Source organism: Oncorhynchus nerka, linkage group LG22, assembly GCF_034236695.1.
Source record: "Oncorhynchus nerka isolate Pitt River linkage group LG22, Oner_Uvic_2.0, whole genome shotgun sequence".
Lineage (NCBI taxonomy): Eukaryota > Metazoa > Chordata > Actinopteri > Salmoniformes > Salmonidae > Oncorhynchus > Oncorhynchus nerka.
Window position 1 is genome coordinate 15052402 of NC_088417.1, and position 20324 is coordinate 15072725.

A 20324-nucleotide genomic window follows, 5' to 3' on the forward strand; every position below is an offset into this window, starting at 1 on the left:
TCACAGTTCTGGGCGACTTTAACCTCCCCACGTCTACCTTTGACTCATTCCTCTCTGCCTCCTTCTTTCCACTCCTCTCCTCTTTTGACCTCACCCTCTCACCTTCCCCCCTACTCACAAGGCAGGCAATACGCTCGACCTCATCTTTACTAGATGCTGTTCTTCCACTAACCTCATTGCAACTCCCTCCAAGTCTCCGACCACTACCTTGTATCCTTTTCCCTCTCGCTCTCATCCAACACTTCCCACACTGCCCCTACTCGGATGGTATCGCGCCGTCCCAACCTTCGCTCTCTCTCCCCCGCTACTCTCTGCTCTTCCATCCTATCATCTCTTCCCTCTGCTCAAACCTTCTCCAACCTATCTCCTGATTCTGCCTCCTCAACCCTCCTCTCCTCCCTTTCTGCATCCTTTGACTCTCTATGTCCCCTATCCTCCAGGCCGGCTCGGTCCTCCCCTCCCGCTCCGTGGCTCGACGACTCATTGCGAGCTCACAGAACAGGGCTCCGGGCAGCCGAGCGGAAATGGAGGAAAACTCGCCTCCCTGCGGACCTGGCATCCTTTCACTCCCTCCTCTCTACATTTTCCTCCTCTGTCTCTGCTGCTAAAGCCACTTTCTACCACTCTAAATTCCAAGCATCTGCCTCTAACCCTAGGAAGCTCTTTGCCACCTTCTCCTCCCTCCTGAATCCCCCCTCCTCCCTCTCTGCAGATGACTTCGTCAACCATTTTGAAAAGAAGGTCGACGACATCCGATCCTCGTTTGCTAAGTCAAACGACACCGCTGGTTCTGCTCACACTGCCCTACCCTGTGCTCTGACCTCTTTCTCCCCTCTCTCCAGATGAAATCTCGCGTCTTGTGACGGCCGGCCGCCCAACAACCTGCCCGCTTGACCCTATCCCCTCCTCTCTTCTCCAGACCATTTCCGGAGACCTTCTCCCTTACCTCACCTCGCTCATCAACTCATCCCTGACCGCTGGCTACGTCCCTTCCGTCTTCAAGAGAGCGAGAGTTGCACCCCTTCTGAAAAAACCTACACTCGATCCCTCCGATGTCAACAACTACAGACCAGTATCCCTTCTTTCTTTTCTCTCCAAAACTCTTGAACGTGCCGTCCTTGGCCAGCTCTCCCGCTATCTCTCTCAGAATGACCTTCTTGATCCAAATCAGTCAGGTTTCAAGACTAGTCATTCAACTGAGACTGCTCTTCTCTGTATCACGGAGGCGCTCCGCACTGCTAAAGCTAACTCTCTCTCCTCTGCTCTCATCCTTCTAGACCTATCGGCTGCCTTCGATACTGTGAACCATCAGATCCTCCTCTCCACCCTCTCCCAGTTGGGCATCTCCGGCGCGGCCCACGCTTGGATTGCGTCCTACCTGACAGGTCGCTCCTACCAGGTGGCGTGGCGAGAATCTGTCTCCTCATCACGTGCTCTCACCACTGGTGTCCCCCAGGGCTCTGTTCTAGGCCCTCTCCTATTCTCGCTATACACCAAGTCACTTGGCTCTGTCATAACCTCACATGGTCTCTCCTATCATTGCTATGCAGACAACACACAATTAATCTTCTCCTTTCCCCCTTCTGATGACCAGGTGGCGAATCGCATCTCTGCATGTCTGGCAGACATATCAGTGTGGATGACAGATCACCACCTCAAGCTGAACCTCGGCAAGACGGAGCTGCTCTTCCTCCCGGGAAGGACTGCCCGTTCCATGATCTCGCCATCACGGTTGACAACTCCATTGTGTCCTCCTCCCAGAGCGCTAAGAACCTTGGCGTGATCCTGGACAACACCCTGTCGTTCTCAAATAACATCAAGGCGGTGGCCCGTTCCTGTAGGTTCATGCTCTACAACATCCGCAGAGTAGGACCCTGCCTCACACAGGAAGCGGCGCAGGTCCTAATCCAGGCACTTGTCATCTCCCGTCTGGATTACTGCAACTCGCTGTTGGCTGGGCTCCCTGCCTGTGCCATTAAACCCCTACAACTCATCCAGAACGCCGCAGCCCGTCTGGTGTTCAACCTTCCCAAGTTCTCTCACGTCACCCCGCTCCTCCGCTCTCTCCACTGGCTTCCAGTTGAAGCTCGCATCCGCTACAAGACCATGGTGCTTGCCTACGGAGCTGTGAGGGGAACGGCACCTCAGTACCTCCAGGCTCTGATCAGGCCCTACACCCAAACAAGGGCACTGCGTTCATCCACCTCTGGCCTGCTCGCCTCCCTACCACTGAGGAAGTACAGTTCCCGCTCAGCCCAGTCAAAACTGTTCGCTGCTCTGGCCCCCCAATGGTGGAACAAACTCCCTCACGACGCCAGGACAGCGGAGTCAATCACCACCTTCCGGAGACACCTGAAACCCCACCTCTTTAAGGAATACCTAGGATAGGATAAAGTAATCCTTCTCACCCCCCTTAAAAGATTTAGATGCACTATTGTAAAGTGGCTGTTCCACTGGATGTCATAAGGTGAATGCACCAATTTGTAAGTCGCTCTGGATAAGAGCGTCTGCTAAATGACTTAAATGTAAATGTTAACTACCTTGTTCAGGGGCAGAACGAGAGATTTTTACCTTGTCAGCTCGGGGATTCGATCTAGCTACCTTTCGGTAAATGACCCAACGCTCTAAACACTAGGCTACCTGCCGCCCCTGGTTGGAATGATTGGTTGGAATGATCCAACCAACCCCTCAGTCACTGTTCTTTGTTTCAGCCAAAAAGAAGAAGCCCAAACTCCTGAATAAATTTGAGAAAACGATCAAGACTGAGATTGACGCTGCTGAGAAGTTACGTAAAAAGGTAGTCTGGTGTTGTCTTCTTTATAAGCCTGTGCAAGGTTTTTAATGAACATGTTGTTATCTTGAAAGTAAATGGCTGAATCCATGCTGATCTGTTGTCTTGTTTCACCACCCAGGGGAAAGTGGAAGAGGCTGTCCGGGCTTTTGAAACTCTAGTGCTGCAGTATCCTCAGAGTCCCAGATGTCGATATGGGAAAGCCCTGGTGAGAACGACGTCTCAATTTTCCTGGTTTATTTTGAACTGGTCGAACAATTTGTAACCGTTTAACACTTAGTGTTTTACACTTTAACAAAACACTTAAATACTGTATACTATGAGCATAAACAAATTGCACCCATGTACAAATAGGGAAAATACCTGAAATATTGTAGGGCTCATTGTGTGTGTGCTATGTGAGTTCAGGCTGAGGATGGCCTGGCAGAGAAGATGCTCAGCAACGACATGCTGCAGAAGGCCATCGGCACATACAAGGAGGCGTCAGAGCTGCCCAACGCCACACCTGACCTCATCAAGGCCACACTGAAGAAACGGGCTGAGCGTCAGCAGTTCCTCGGTAATACACAAGTCCCAGCATGCTGGAGTGACCGCACACAAACACATATTTTTGAAGGGAGAGAGGATATTATATTGTCCATTTCTCCTGTGTACTAAGTTTGAATACCAATTTGGACTCAGATGAATAGAAAAGGGGTTGTAGTGGTTGTCTTTCTCATGTAGATTTAATTTATTATATATTTTTTATAACTGAGATTTCTGGGGAGTCTGGTTGTACATAGGGTGACTTCCCCCCCCCCCCCCCTCTCTCTCTGGTGTAGGTCGTATGAGGGGTGCCTTGGCCACGTTGGAGAAACTGGTACAGATCTTCCCTGAGGACATGGCCCTGAAGAACGATCTGGGCGTGGCCCACCTGCTCATCGGAGACAACAACAGTGCCAAGAGGGTCTACGAGGAGGTGAGCCAAAGTCGTCACCATATTGGTGAAACAATGTGTAGAAAATGGATTGCTATTGTGTTGCACTTTTTCACCCATGTCTGTGCTTCAGCAAACACAATTGAAATGTGATCGTAATTTGCAAGATTACAAGTAAATGAAATGTGGCCACTTTCAGTAGGAAGCTTCAATGAGTGTCATTGTTTGATTAACAATTGATTTTGAATTATGTTTCCCCGGAAGGTGTTGGCCACTGCACCAAGTGACGGCTTTGCTAAAGTCCATTACGGCTTCATCCTCAAATCAGAAAACAAGATAGCAGAGAGCATCCCATTCCTCAGGGTAAGTACTGTGTGTTTTATAAATAATACATGAATCATGATCACACAGATTCAAGCCACTCTTCTGATTCTGAACCCCCTCTCACTGCACTGAACCCCCCCCCTCTCTGCACTGAACCCCCCCCTCTGCACTGCAGGATGGTTTGGAATCAGGAGACCCTGGCACAGACGACGGCAGGTTTTACTTCCACCTCGGAGACGCTTTACAGAGAATGGGAGACGACAGTGTGAGTTAAGATCAAACTCAGACACCAAGCTTACACCAATACTGACTCAACACCAGCAGTATTCACTAGAGTAACTTCACTTTGTATGGTAACAGCATGACTTGTGATTACTCTTTTTCTTCTGACAATAAGAAAAAACAGATAATTTGAAAATACTGTGTGTGAGTTCCAATGTGTTGGTTTTTGAATACTACATGCACCATGGTCTTCTCCTTTCTCAGGCCTACAAGTGGTATGAGAGAGGGCACCAGAGAGGTCACTTTGCCTCCGTATGGCAGCGATCTCTTTATAATGTGGACGGTCTCAAAGCCCAGCCGTGGTGGACGCCCAAGGACACTGGATATATGGATCTAGTCAAGGTACTGATGATGGTAGACGTGATAATGTCTCAGCTGGTTGTCTTTTCTCTCTGCTAGTTGATTGATCTATGTCACAGAGTTCAATAAAGCCTAGAGAGATTACTTCCTCTCTGTTCCATTGATCACTTCTGTGACAGCGTGGGCAGGGACATCTGAAGAACGATCTGGCTTTAATGGTCGTACTTCCCCTGAGCAAGGCAGTTAACCCACTGTTCCCCGGGCGCCGAAGACCTGGATGTCGATTATGGCAGCCCCCCCCCCACACCTCTCTGATTCAGAGGGGTTCGGGTTAAATGCGGAAGACACATTTCTGTTGAATGCATTGTTATACAACTGACTAGGTATCCCCCTTTCCCTAATGTAATCTTATAATCTCCACCTGGCACAGCCAGAAGTGGACTGGCCACCACTCGGAGCCTGGTTCCTCTCTAGGTTTCTTCCTAGGTTCCTGCCTTTCAAGGGAGTTTTTGCTAGCTGTGTGCTTCTGCATTGCTTGCTCTTTGGGCTTTTAGGCTGGGTTTCTGTATAGCACTTTGTGACAACTGCTTAAAAAGGGCTTTATAAAATATATTTGATTGATTGATTGATTGAATATAGAGGGCTGCCTGCGTCTTAAAGTAGCTTTCTTCTTTGTTTGAGTTTTGAACTGGCATAAAGCTGACCATGTATCCCCTTTGCTGTACCTGGGGAAGACCGTAGAAATAAACTAACGTGTCCTACCTCTGTCTATGGAACAGACCCTGGAGAGGAACTGGAGGATCATCAGGGACGAGGCCCAGTCTGTGATGGATAAAACCACTGGCCTCTTTGTTCCAGAGGAGGAGAACCTCAGAGAAAAAGGGGAGTGGGGCCAGTTCACCCTCTGGCAGCAAGGTAAAGCAATCAAACCCTTCACAACTAGCACCTGGCAAGTTCCTATCGTACAAATACACTGAACTTAATTGAAATAAAAAAAGTGCCTTAGGATTAGGGGTTAGTGGTGTCTGAACCTGGCCTCTATTTCCTTGTTTCTCTCTCCTGGTCATGCAGGCAAGAAGGCAGGGGAGTCCTGCCGCAGTGTTCCAAAGACCTGTGGCCTTTTGGAGCGCTACCCAGAGGCTACAGGCTGCAAGAGAGGACAGGTAGGTCACCCCTCCACAGACGTGACTGACATGCCAACTATTAGGCATCACGCCAGCCAGCTCTGCTGTAGAGCAGGGGATGGACAGACAGTCTGGCCCTGCAGGCTCCTGCTGGAGATGGATGGAGTTATAAAGGCGCTATGCTGCACTCACTGCAATTTCTTTCAGTTTCTGTTGCAAAAATAGGAAATGTTTTGTATTTTGTGAATGTGGTTGGCCAATGTGCCTTTGAGCTAATAGGTTGCATAAAAAATAAAGTGAGATTTTTTTTTTTTAAACATACTTAATTTTAATACTTTAAATTCAGATGTGTTCACTTTCTCTGGGTGTATGACCGCCCCACTCTCTCTCTGTCTCTCTGGGCTCCAGATCAAGTTCTCGGTGATGCAGCCTGGTACTCACGTCTGGCCCCACACGGGGCCCACCAACTGTCGCCTGCGCATGCACCTGGGCCTGGTCATCCCCAAGACGGGCTGCAAGATCAGGTGCACCAACGATACCAGGTAACACCTTCCACTGCCATCAACGTCAAGCCTTTTTACATCTAATAACATCACCCACTTGTTAGTTTTTGGTACAGTGTGAGACTTTCCATAGGAGTGCTCAGTACCTAATATCACTCAAGACTAAGTATTGCTGCAAAATGTCTTTAACGTTATCTTGTCTGATCTTGTGGACTGTAAGTCTTTGCATCCATAGCTCCGCCTATGAATTTGAGTGGTTACGTTTCCCCAGTCCCATCCCTCAGCTTTATACCAAACTAACTGGAGGAGCTGCCATTGGACTTATAAACTCATCCATGTGGCTTCATTAACAGAAAGGCTATGGTTTGTTTTTTGTTCTCTTCCAGGGCTTGGGAGGAGGGGAAAGTGCTCATCTTTGATGATTCCTTTGAGCATGAGGTGTGGCAGGACGCCGACAGTTACCGGCTCATCTTCATCGTGGACGTGTGGCACCCCGAGCTCACCCAGTACCAACGGCAGACTCTATCCCCCATTTAGACTGTCCGACAGACTGACTGACAGGTCCAAGGTATCTGTCAACCCATTCCCTCACAAGTATTGACCCCACAGCCAGCCATTTTAGGTCAAATGGGACAATTGTGACACTTGCCTCTGCTCAGTCCAGGGTGCCATTTTGGCTCCATCTTGAAGAGTTACTAAATGCCCTCTCAGATTGGAAAAAGCCTTACAACGACCCTTGGAACACTGACTGCTAACTGTGGTACTCGCCAAGTAGGTTTTTAGGCATAAATGTGATTTTTTTTTAAATAACGTTAAGGTGTGGGTTGAATATCACGTAGGTTGTGTTGTAAATTTGTCACAAGTGCATTTTTGTTTTCATTAGGGAACCGAAGTGCTATATGTCTGAAACATACCTAACATACGGTAACCGCACAAAGCTGTACTATTGCAGTTATTGACTTTACTTTTGGACACTTACTGATACTTAAAAGGGATCGTTTTTCAGGTGTTTACCCCGATCTTAATGAATTTCTTACCTCAAAAGTAATCAAATACATTTTCTTGAGGTATTTGATTACTTTTGAGGTAAGTAAATGATATGGGTTAAAACACAGAAAACTATCCCTTTTTAAGATGTTGCTAAGCTAGCTAAACTTCTGCTAGCTGAAAAGTGGGAACCTAAATCTGTTGTTTCTCTAACGTGATTTGTGAATATATGTCCTGTAATTTCCATAACTTTATAAAGTAAACTGCCTCTTACTGTATTTGGGGGGGGCGATTGTAATACAGACACACTTCTTATTAGGCCATTCCATTTCACTTGTAGGATTTTCGCATGTCTCTTTGGATCAATGGATAGGAAATCACAATGCCAAGAATGTTTTTATTGCAGAATTAATATTGCCAAGAATCTTGACTGATACATCTTATTTTTGTACGCTAACAATATACACTATTTTCAACTGCGCCTTGACCTAGGAGCGCACACAAACATTCTACTCAACAGGCTTGACTTTTGGCATTTAAAATCTTACAATATGTGTATTTACATTCTTAAATGTGTCAAATATGAACATGTGACTGAAGGCATGTATTTGTCAGATACATAAACATTTTATGTTTTATAAAATGACAATTTCCCTGTGTAAAACTTCAGCAGGAGCATGTTGAATGTATGCAAGACTTGTCACACGGCATTCCATACCTTGGTCAAATACTTCCCAATACTTCCGCTGCGCTTAATTTAGTTTGCCTTGTACAATGGAGCCAATGGAATGCTCCCTAAAAGGAGAACCCCAGGCTAAATCAAGCTATAGGCTATACTTGAAAGTATTGGACCCAGGTCTGCTCCATTCCATGTATAGCAGAGCTGATTAGAGGGGCTTTGCCTGACCAATGTTGTTGATATTCAAAAGAAAAATGCCAAAGCATGTTCTTCTAGAAATGTTATTTAATCATTCTCTATGAGCATTGGTAGTCAGCTTCACTGCAGCAATGAAATGCACCTCTCCGGTGTATGTGACAATAAAACATATATATATATTATGTCCAAATCAGACCGGTGGTATTATGCAGTGTTCATGTGCTATTAGAAACTCTGGACTAACAAATTCTTGGCAATCCCAGGGACTCGTCAAAACTACGAGTTTGAGGTCCCAAACTGTTCATAATGAGCTTCCAAGTGAGAAATATGTGTGGGAAACTTGGCTAACATAATTGTACCCCTACTTCAGAGAAGCATGTGAACACACAATCCAAAGGGATGGAGTCAAAACCTTAGGCACCTTGGATTGCCTTTCAACATTGTCATGGTCATTGGTGTCTTGGGGGTATTTGTGGTTATCAGTTTGTGTTATGACGATGACACATTCAAGCTATCTCCTCCATGCTTCAAATGATTCCCTTAGTTACAAGGGTAACAAATCCAGCACCTTTACAAAGCCACATTGTTTGAGATTTCACCTTTTGTGGTCCTCTGTTATGAATTGCTATCACTCATCTTAGGAAGTTAATACTTTTATGATGTTGAAATCACTGAGCTGTTGAAACTGGCCTGCCAAATAAGTCATGTTTCTTTCAATTATATTTTGTGTGTTGTAATCAGTTACTATTAATAATTGTAAAGCTTTTTCTTCTCAGTAAATTAAACAATTTGGTCAAAATGGTGTCACGTGATCAGAATGTTGTGTAGTTTCATTAAATACATAGGTAGCTTAATTTGTATATTGTAATGCTGATTCCTCTCATTTGAAATTCTACTCCTTTGTGTGATTTTCAATGACAACCTGAACATTCACACACGTAATTAGCACACAACTAAAAACGTTTTTTCTATACATTCTTTTAAAGATGACTTAAATAGATTGCAGTTCGATGGAGGTCACACTGATAGTGCAGTTGCCCTGATAAATATACAATCTTGAAATATATTGACTTTCATAGAAACGACATCCCCTAAAACAGTAAGATACAGTTTGGCATTTTGTTCACGAGACACTTTGACATTTAACTCGGTCAGTCGGTCCCTCCTAGTGGTACTGGTAACACTGACATTCGTTTAATCATTCTACTCCTATCAGCATTGATTTGGATGGCTGATGACGGACAGGTTTGCCAGTGAAAGTGGATGGCACAGCTTTTGAAGGTCCTGATCTGAAACTGCCACTGGCTCAGAGTCAAGAGATGAGATGTTTTCAGTACAGCAGCTCCATGTGAACAAGGGTTTAGAGTCTCCTTTTCGAGTCAGTTTTCGACTTTCTCAAAGTTCAGATTGAGGTTTTGGAGTCAGTGGGGTTGGAATCCTAATGAGAGGGGTTTGGATCCAGTGTGGATGAACAGGAGAGATCAGTCCAGAGCCAGGAGCGGCTGTGCCGTGTTCTCCCTGTCTCCTTGTCGTAGGGTACCCGGCTCTACGGCTGACTGGGACCTGAGATAAACAACAACAACAGTAAGAGATGGTCATTTCCTGTAAGACACAGGTGGGCTACTATAAGCAGTATAATGGAGAAAGTCCATCAGGGGCCATGTCTGAACACAAACTGAAAACCAACCATTTTGGGGGGAAATCCAGATTAGGAAAAGTGCACACTGCCAATGGTAAAATGCATGATGTAATACCCCTCGTCCATAATCACTCCTCCCTGTGCTCTTTTCTACCCTCATTTTCATGCGTCATCACAAAGCCTCTGTGTTCTTGTCTCCTTTAGCTACCAGGAAGTACTTATAACATGCTAGGTTATGACTGGTCCATTAAAGATGACCTCAATGACCCAGCTGAGGAGGGAAATCCGATGGGGCTAAGACTAAATCCCTGCTCCGTGCTGTTTAACACCAGTGGGGAGCTTAGCTTCTCCTCTCATCTCCCTTTGTAAGCCCACTGATTAAAATCACCAGCTGGTGGAAATGGAGCCTACCCAGAACTCTCTCTGCTAAGGAAAGGAAGGAAGGAAGGACAGACAGAAAGAAAGACAAACAGTAGCACAAACATGTCCTTCTGTCCTGTCGCATTGAGAGTACTGAGATATTCCAAAATTAGCTTTGTTTAATATCTAACAGATTTAACATGATAAATATAGTATTAAATAGAATGTTTTCAATTCTGCCTCAAATATATAGTTGAATGCGACTCTCAAAATGAAACGCTTATGTCAGTGAAAGGTCCCAATTCACATTATATCTCAATGTAGAAGTATAGCTTATAAGGCTTAATAAAGCCGCTCCATAATCCTTTATAAAACCTACATAGAGCTTCACGGATCATGTACACCCCATTTTTTTCCCTCAGAATATCCCTACATTTGTTGGGGCACTGACTCTACAAGGTGTTGAAAGCTTCCATAGGAATGCTTGCCCATGTTGACTCCAATGATTCCCACAGTTGTGTCAAATTGGCTGGATGTCCTTTAGGTGGTGGACCATTCTTGATACACACTGGAAACTGTTGTGTGAAACCCAGCAATGTTAGTTCTTGACACACTCAAACTGGTGCGCCTGGGACCTACTACCATACCCCGTTCAAAGGAACTTAAATATTTTGTCTTGCCCATTCGCCCTCTGAATGGCACACATACACAATCCATGTCTCAACGCTTTAAAACCCTTCATCTTCTTTGGGATCGGTGTCCTAACATAGGCTAATGTGATTAGCATGAGGTTGTAAGTAACAAGAACATTGCCCAAGACACAGACATATCTGATATTGGCAGAAAGCTTAAATTCTTGGGGGGGGGGAGAAAGGGGCGGATCCTTAAGAGGTTCACCTATCTCCTCTCCTTCATCTATGCTGATTGAAGTGGATTTAACAAGTGACATCAATAAGGGATCATAGCTTTCACCTGGTCGGTATATTTCAAGGAAAGAGCAGGTGTTTCTATACTCAGTGTATATACATCGGTCAACCTATTCTACTTGAGCAATAAGGCCTGAAGGGGTGTGGTATATGGCTAATATACCACGGCTAAGGGCTGTTCTTATGCATGGTGGAGTGCCCTATGGCTATTGTAAACTGGTTACCTATGTAATTGGAGCAGTAAAAATAAATGATTTGTCATACCCGCGGTATATGGTCTGATATACCACAACTTTCTGCCAATCAGCATTCAGGGCTCGAACCACCCAGTTTATAATGGATTATATAGCAGGGTCTCTACATCTGGAGCTTATCAAATCGTAGCAAAATTTTACTAGTCAGTACAATCAGTGAGATTAGTTTATTCTGCCATCTTGTTTCTGGGAGGATGTCCTTCACTGGTCATTAGCAGCCTTACTCTCTCTTACATCTTACATCTGTCAGGCCCTTCTGCTGCACAGCCTTGCAGGACTACAGGCAAAATGGCCTACTTAGTCCACACTGGAGCAAAACAGCGGCAATCAAAGGCTAACAAGCCCTCCTTGATCTAATCATAGAACATTAGGCATATTCAACCAACCCAGAAACGACCCAATCTTCAATAATCTGTTTTATCCATCTGATCGTTGCATCCAGGGGCTCATGCCATCTCATTGCTCATGACTACTATGATAACAGGATGCACTAATGACAATGATGACCAATAACAGGCAAGCATTTCCAGTATCCCTCATCAATGGTTGTCACTATTGGGCCAAGCTACAAAGCCAGTCGTATGGCAGCTTCTCCAAACAAATCAGATTTTGAAAGAAAACCTCAACCATACCCCTAACCATGTGCCTCACCCTAACCATTAAATTAAGGACTAAAAGCTCATTTCCATGCTAATACATTTTCATAATATAGTCAATTTTGACTTTGCAGCTTGGCCATATAGTGTGAACCCTAATCTAATCAATCAACATGATGAACGGGAGCTGGTTCATGTTCTCTGCACCAACCACCCATCTACGCCCCATTCCCTCCAGTTGTCATCCCCTGTGTTATCGTGGCAAGAGAATGTGACTGGGGATCCCGGGGATTGGAGCAGACACTAGCTGGGGTCAGGAAGAGGGTCTTATATGTGCTTTTTTTAATTAAATCAATTCCGAGGAGCCCGCTCTCCCGAGACCTGATCTTACATGGCTTTCTGTTGATTGCAGATGGGAGAGATTCTGCATGCTTTTTAGATGTCTCTCTCTTCTCTCAAAGATGTTCTGTTTCCCCATTGCTTTAGGACAAAGCGTCCATCTACAGTACTGTATACTGTAGGAGAGGATGAGGAGGTTGGTGGCACCGTAATTGGGGAGGGTGGGCTTGTGGTAATGGCTGGAGCGGAATCGGTGGAATGGTATTAAATATATCAAATATGGTTTCCATGTGTTTTGATGCCATTCCATTGGCGCCGTTCCAGCCATTATTATGTGCCGTCCTCCCCTCAGCAGCCTCCACTGCTCTAAACATAGCTCTGGTGTAACCTTTGTGTTTCAGAGAGGAGTCTTTTTTAAAATCTGGGTGGCGAGAATTAATGGCAGACTGCATTGGGTCTCTGAGCTGTTTAGGAGACAGCAGTTGGAAAATCTCAAGTGTAATGACCACGTACTGAAAGGGGTAATTGTTAGGGAATACACTAGTCAGTGATCAGCCCCATAGCGGTCATTATCTGGAAGTCTTTGGACTGCGTAATTGCCCTGACAAACTTCAAACAATCGGCATGTCTATACTAACGAAGAAGAATGACCGCTCTGGATTGATCGTTTGTGTTCTCTAACTTTGTTTAGCTTTTTGTTTGTTTTCTGCACTACTATACTGTAGCTAAGGTTGGGAGGGAAGGGAATCATCCAAACATTCCATTAAATTCCCACAAATCCCATATATTCCCATGGATATTTTCCCGCTTGAAAATTAGTTGAATTTTGCCACCTTTTTTGTAGCTCACCTTTTCAGAAGTTTGTCGGCACATTCCTTGTCTCCGCCACCATAGTTCCCTTTGACGTGGAGGGCGTCGTAGGTGAGTGTGTACTCCGTCTCGTCGTTGTAGTTGGGCCCTAAGAGGGTCCGTGCCCAGATGCCCATGTCATACGGCGGCAGCGTGCCACCGAACTCGGACGGTAGACAATCGGGTAGAATTAACTGGTGTAAACTGTTGAGATTGTTCCCATGGAGGAAAATCTGTTGGGAAGAATGTATATTTATCTAGGGGTTCTCATTCTATGGGAGCCCTGGCCAATTCATAACTATCCACAATTCTTGTTCTCTTACTTCCCCTTTTAACCAGTGTAATCATACACCCTTCCCCCAAATAATTAAACTCTTTGAGGGAAGCTGTATTACAAAATAGCTTTTAGCTTTTCTTTTTTTGATCTAACCTGCACTACCCCGAGGAAAGGTTGAAGTACTAAATTATACATCCCCTTTGTGTCACCTTTCATTTTATTCAACTAGTAAAGGCATTTAACAACATCTCTCTATCTGGCTTCGTGTTCTACCTCTACCAGACCATTCAACAGGACTGCAACTGAGGTAGTTATAGCGGAATGAATAGAAAGAACAGGAGGGGTTAGAGAAAGTGACCAAGCAGTGAAAAGGCAAATACCCTTTTCCTTGTCTTGTCCTTGAGGAAAGGCTTGATGATGGTGTACATGGCGTGGATGTACCAGGGCTGGTTTACAAAATGGATCCCACCGAAGCGAGCAGGGAAGCTGTCCTTTAGTGAAGCAGGGAAGGGAAAATAGGTTGAGATACTCAAATACTGCTATATACGTTTTACTAAATATTCTTTCAAACTCTGCTCACTCTCTTTTATGTTAGTTGCAATAGAGAGACTTTAGAAATTCAATAGCATAAGAAATATATATATTAAATGGTAGGCTAACCCAGTTCCTCTTTCTTCTCTATTATAGCTAAATGAAATGGCATTCCTTATTTTATTGAAAAGGTTTTTGACAGTTCAGTAGCCTGCAGCAAAATGAACTGGGGGGAGCAGGCCAAGCGCATTGCTTAGAACGGAAGGGACAACCAGCCTGTTTGGCTAGCAACTTCAGAATATCAGAACTAAACGACTGGCTTTTGCCCAGGCTATACTGTATGCTGGAAGGATGAAATAAAACACATTTACTCATTAACATAACATTGTTAATGAAATCATGTTGTTCATCTTTTTTTATATATTGGCAACCATTTTATAAATGTAAAAGCCCCCGAAACAGAATATTATTATAAATACACACTCCTAACGGCTGCTCCTTCACACAATCATCCCCAGGTTCTCAAGCCTTGTTGCTTAAATATATTGATTATTGATTGATAGTTGATTATGAGGGTTTTCCTTGCTGTTTGAAACTGTGCAAGCCATCAACAGTGTGCAGTACTGCAACAACACATTGCTTGGACATGTCCCATTCACCCTTGCAATTGACACCTTTAATGATTGCAGTGCAAGACCAACAATGTAGTCCCCATGACAAAACCACGTGCAGTCGAAGTTTACATACACCTTAGCCAAATACATTTAAACTCAGTTTTTCACAATTCCTGACATTTATTTCTAGTAAAAATTCCCTGCCTTAGGTGTTAGGATCACCACTTTATTTTAAGAATGTGAAATGTCAGAATAATAGTAGAGAGAGTGATTTATTTCATCACATTCCCAGTGCGTCAGAAGTTTACATACACTCAATTAGTATTTGGTAGCATTGCCTATAAATTATTTAACTTGGGTCAAACATTTTGGGTAGCCTTCCACAAGCTTCCCACAATAAGTTGGGTGAATTTTGGCCCATTCCTCCTGACAAAGCTGGTGTAAATGAGTCAGGTTTGTAGGCCTCCTTGCTCGCACACACTTTTTCAGTTCTGCCCACATATTTTCTATAGGATTGAGGTCAGGGCTTTGTGATGGCCACTCCAATAAATTGACTTTGTTGTCCTTAAGCCATTTTGGCACAACTTTGGAAGTATGCTTGGGGTCATTGTCCATTTGGAAGACCCATTTGTGACCAAGCTTTAACTTCCTGACTGATGTCTTGAGATGTTGCTTCAATATATCCACATAATTTTCCTACCTCATGATGCCATCTATTTTGTGAAGTACACCAGTCCCTCCTGCAGCAAACCACCCCCACAACATGATGCTGCCACCCCCGTGCTTCACGGTTGAGATGGAGTTCTTCGGCTTGCAAGCGTCCCCCTTTTACCTCCAAACATGACGATGGTCATTATGGTCAAAAAGTTCTATTTTTGTTTCATCAGACCAGAGGACATTTCTCCAAAAAGTACGATCTTTGTCCCCATGTGCAGTGGCGGTCAGGTTATGTTGATGTTGGAATCGTTTTTACTGTGGATATAGATACTTTTTTGTACCTGTTTCCTCCAGCATCTTCAAAAGGTCCTTTGCTGTTGTTCTGGGATTGATTTGCACTTTTCGCACCATAGTACGTTCATCTCTAGGAGACAGATCTCCTTCCTGAGCGGTATGACGGCTGAGTTGTCCCATCGTGTTTATACTTGCGTACTATTATTGGAAATTGCTCCCAAGGATGAACCAGACTTGTGGTGGTCTGCAAAAAAAAATTCTGGGGTCTTGGGTGATTTATTTTGATTTTCCCATGATGTCAAGCGAAGAGGCACTGAATTTGAAGGTAGGCCATGAAATACATACAGGTACACCTCCAATTGACTCAAATTATGTCAAATAGCCTACTAGAAGCTTCTAAAGCCATGGGGTCATTTTCTGGAATTTTCCAAGCTGTTTAAAGGCACAGTCAACTTAGCATATGTAAACTTCTGACCCACTGGAATTGTGATGCAGTGAATTGTAAGTGAAATAATTTGTCTGTAAACAATTGTTGGAAAAATGACTTGTGTCATGCACAAAGTAGATGCCCTAACCAACTTGCCAAAACTATAGTTTGTCAACAAGAAATGTGTGGAGTGGTTGAAAACGAGTTTTAATGACTCCAACTTAAGCTGCCGGAGTCGCCCTTCACTCTGCAAGGGTCCCCAGTCCCAGTCGGCAGTGAGGGTCGCCGCTCCAAAGGCACCACTTTAGTGGGCCAAGACTATGGTGGAGTGGGGTCCACGTCCCACACCAGAGCCGCCACCACGGACAGATGCCCACCCAGACCCTCCCCTATAGGTTTAGGTTTTGCGGCCGAAGTCCGTACCTTGGGGGGTGGTACTGTCACGTCCTGACCTTAGTTCCTTTTTTATGTCTCTATTTTAGTTTGGTCAGGGCGTGAGTTGGGGTGGGCATTCTATGTTTTGTGTTCTATGTTTTCTGTCTCTATGTGTTTGGCCTGGTATGGTTCCCAATCAGAGGCAGCTGGCAATCGTTGTCTCTGATTGAGAACCATACTTAGGCAGCCTGTTTTCCCATTTTGAGGTGTGGGTGATTGTTTACTGTTTTGTGTCAGTACCTGACAGAACTGTTGCGTTTTGTTCTACTTTTGTTTTTGTTTCAGTGTTCCGGTTATAATAAACAACATGGACACTTACCATTGGTCCGATATTTCCTACTCCTCCTCAGAAGAGGAGGAGAATCGTTACATGCTGGGTCATTCAATCATGCATCTCATAGGATTTCATTTTATGAAAGCGTTTTTAAAAAATTTAAAAATAGAGTTTGATGTAAAGTGGAATACTGCTACCGGATTGGTTGTACGTCTGGTTGTACGTATCATGGTCATTGCTAAATAATTCCCTCATAAGCCATAAACATTTGGTGTTTTCACAACACTTTTGGGCTAACTATCTATTTGTTGTTCAACTTCAAATTAATATATTCCCTGATATATCCACTGTCTTCTTGTTGATCTGCCCATATAATGTGTCCACAGCATTCACTGTCAGATTATCATAGCATTTCAAATCAGGGCATACACTAACTGCTGTGCTTCACCTTGTTACTCAGCAACAGGACATCCCATTGGTATGTAGACCTAAAGTCAGGATCATCATCATATTGTATAGAAATCTTTAGTTAATGGTAGTCATATAGTGTAGTCTACATATAGACTACACTAGAAGGCAGGATACGCTGTCTATCTGTCTGTTCTTAGAACCGATAAAGAAGAACCTTGAAATGATGCAATAAAAAAGTTGACTGTAGAGTCGGCTATATAGGGTGCGATGGCTCCACATAATACATGGGTCAAAACATCTAGTGGAATAGACTTGGGTTGAATAATCAAACCAGAGCGTAGAGACATATGGCTGTAGATTAGACTAAAACCATACAATCCATCTTCATTTCAACATTCAGTACAGTAACAAAAATTGTTACACCAGATGGGTACAGTGAACTGTGCAAATTAGGGCCTCGTTCAAAGGCACATGAACAGGTTGTTCACCTTGTCAGCCCTGGTATTTGAATAAGTAACCTTTGATTTACTGGCTCAACGATCTAACCGTTAGGCTACCTGCCACTCTATATGATCAGGACACAACCCACTGGACACAAGACGTCAATTCAACGTATATTCCACGTGCTTCAATGTAATTTCATTGAAATAATGTGGAAAAAACATTGGTTCTACCAGTGTGCGCCCAGTAGGAATGTGCTGATGATACTCATCACTTTCCACCTTTTCTCTCTCAGCTAACCAATCAGCACAATTTACCTCAAGAAAATGTCTACATAATAGCTGTACAGTACAATCCAACTGTACTATACAACCAGGACTACTGTATATTCAACTTCATGCTTATTACCTAGCTACAACATCTATCTGCTTTGGGTTGATTAAATCCAGTCAGTGCTGGGTCATGTTCATTAGGGCACACCGTAGTAACATGAAAATAAGCGTTTCTTATTGGACAAGATCAGATTCTGTAGTACCGCCCTGTTTCAGACTGTTTTGTTCCGTTTCATGCCTACTGAACACAACCCTGGTTAGGCCTACCTGCAGGCCTTCGATGGCCTGTTTGAGGATGTTGGGTGTGAGCTTGGAAGCTTGCTTGAAGGAGAAGTTACTCCAGTCGATAATCAAGATGAAGCCGTTGATCTGGAGTTCTGGGTTCTCTATGAGAACCTCCAGGGAGAGGAGGATGGCTCGGAGGATGTCTGTGAAAGAGTTCCTTCACAGAGAGAGAAGGAAACATCTGATTGGGATAAAATCCAGAACAATGCAGCCCTGTGCTGTATCAAGACTATTACAATAATTCAATGATTTTTGTTCCGGCTCTGTTCTAATGTGTCTGATCATTGACATTGTCCAGACAAGGGCTGGAGTAAAGTGTCTGGGCAAGTGAGTTTTGCTATTTTGTTCCAAACTAAATGTTCCAAAGTATTCTATTAAATCAGTAGCTAGAGCACAATTGCTTATTTGATTAACGAAACAATTAGATCATAGAAGCCATTTTAGTGAGACATCACTGAAGCCATTTCAGTGAGACATCACTGAAGCCATTTCAGTGAGAAATCACTGAAGCCATTTTAGTGAGACATCACTGAAGCCATTTTAGTGAGACATCACTGAAGCCATTTTAGTGAGACATCACTGAAGCCATTTCAGTGAGACATCACTGAAGCCATCTCAGTGAGACATCACTGAAGCCATCTCAGTGAGACATCACTGAAGCCATTTCAGTGAGACAAATGTGCTTACTAAAATACCTGTACACTCACCTGCCTTGATCCCAGTTGGAAGCGAAAAGGATGAGTATTTTCCGGCCGTGCTGATCCGGTGTTTCTAAGACTCCTGGGAAGCCGTCCATCAGCGCCCGCTTGATTCCCGGGTCGTCCACCTTGAAGCTCTGGAACATGTCCAGGTTCTGCTGGCGGAACTGAAAGTACTGGGCCAGGAGCCGGAAGGTCTCTGCCTGGTTAAACTTGCGCGCCCGCAGAAACCTCAGGATGAAGTCGTCGTCCGTGCGCAGGAAGCCAATGTCGGGCCGCGTCACGATCATGTCGCGCACCTGCTGGATGTCTGCGTGGAGGCTGTCGGGGTTCTCGTTGAGCTCCAGCCGAGCTTTCTCCGTGGTCTCCGAGCTCAGGCCCGCTTGCAAGTGAGTCATTTTTTTTGTCAAGTTCAAACTCTCTATATATCTGTGTTTTGGATAACTACTATTGTTTACACCTGCTTAGGAAACAGTCTTGGTTGCTGTACAGCACATTGCTGTCAGTGGCGTCTAGCCGGCACACGTGTCTCTCCAGTACAACACCTGATCTGTGTCTCCTGTAGTGTCTAGCCTAGAAAGACAGAGAGGTTTAGCATAACTGGTCCACCAGTGCACAAATCCCAGGATCCCATTTGAAAATTAATCGCATGCATCCTTTCTCTTCTCTTCCTTAGAGTCGGCCTATAGGCTAAGCACGGATACTGAACAAAACGTAACATGCAACAATTTCAACAATTTTACTGAGTTACAGTTCATATAAAGAAATCAGTCATTTTTAATGAATTAATTAGGCCCTAATCTATGGATTTCATATGACTTGGCAGGGGCGCAGCCATGGTTGGGCCAGCCCACCAACTGGAGAGCCAGGCCCAGCCAATCAGAATAAGTTTCTCCCCACAAAAGGGCTTTATTACAGACAGAAATACAGCCAGATGTGGAGGTCCTGGGCTGGCGTGGTTACACGTTCTCTGCGGATGTGAGGCCGGTTGGACATACTGCCAAATTCTCTAAAACGACGTTGGAGGCTTATGGTAGAGAAACTAACATTAAAATGATCTGGCAACAGCTCTGTTGGACATTCCTGCAGTCAGCATGCCAATTGCATGCTCCCTCAAGGCTTGAGACATCTGTGGCATTGTGTTGTGTGACAAAACTGCGCATTTTATAGTGGCCTTACACAGGTGCACCCCAGCACAAGGTGCACCTTTGTAATTATAATGCCGTTTAATCTGCAACTTGAAATGCCCACACCTGTCAGGTGGATGGATTATCTTGGCAAATGATAAATGCTCACTAACAGGGATGTAAACAAATTTGTGCACAACATTTGAGTGAAATAAGCTTTTTGTGCATATGGAAAATTTGTGGGATATTTTATTTCAGCTCATTAAGCATGGGACCAACACTTTACATGTTGAGTTTATATTTTTGTTCAGTATAGATAGGAGGAAGTAGTGTTTCCACCTCATATCTATTCAGTGCTGACTTTGACTGAAGTAGGTTCAGGTACTCATTTTGGGTGCCTGCAACTGGTTATATTAAGGTGCAGGAGCTCCACAAGACTTTTGAGCTAATATTC

The 20324-nt window shown here is 44.3% G+C and overlaps 2 protein-coding genes across 2 annotated transcripts in view; one reads left to right on the forward strand and one right to left on the reverse strand.

Moving 5' to 3' along the window:
• LOC115104886 (aspartyl/asparaginyl beta-hydroxylase-like) overlaps window positions 1-8906 on the forward strand; it is a 52939-nt gene extending 44033 nt beyond the window's left edge. The window contains 11 exon segments of the mRNA XM_029626261.2: window positions 2712-2797; window positions 2913-2999; window positions 3200-3350; window positions 3613-3749; window positions 3972-4070; window positions 4207-4296; window positions 4518-4655; window positions 5393-5528; window positions 5685-5776; window positions 6146-6279; window positions 6627-8906. Coding sequence (XP_029482121.2) covers window positions 2712-2797; window positions 2913-2999; window positions 3200-3350; window positions 3613-3749; window positions 3972-4070; window positions 4207-4296; window positions 4518-4655; window positions 5393-5528; window positions 5685-5776; window positions 6146-6279; window positions 6627-6777 — 1301 coding nt within the window. The 3' untranslated portion in view covers window positions 6778-8906.
• On the reverse strand, window positions 7686-19310 carry LOC115104887 (clavesin-1-like). The gene is made up of 5 exons (XM_029626272.2): window positions 18753-19310; window positions 18028-18202; window positions 13725-13835; window positions 13068-13300; window positions 7686-9667 (listed from the first exon to the last, which is right to left on the reverse strand). The coding sequence occupies exons 1-5, from the start codon at window positions 19139-19141 to the stop codon at window positions 9586-9588; spliced, it is 990 nt and encodes a 329-aa protein (XP_029482132.1). The 5' UTR covers window positions 19142-19310; the 3' UTR covers window positions 7686-9585.
• Between the last annotated feature and the right edge of the window lie 1014 nt (window positions 19311-20324).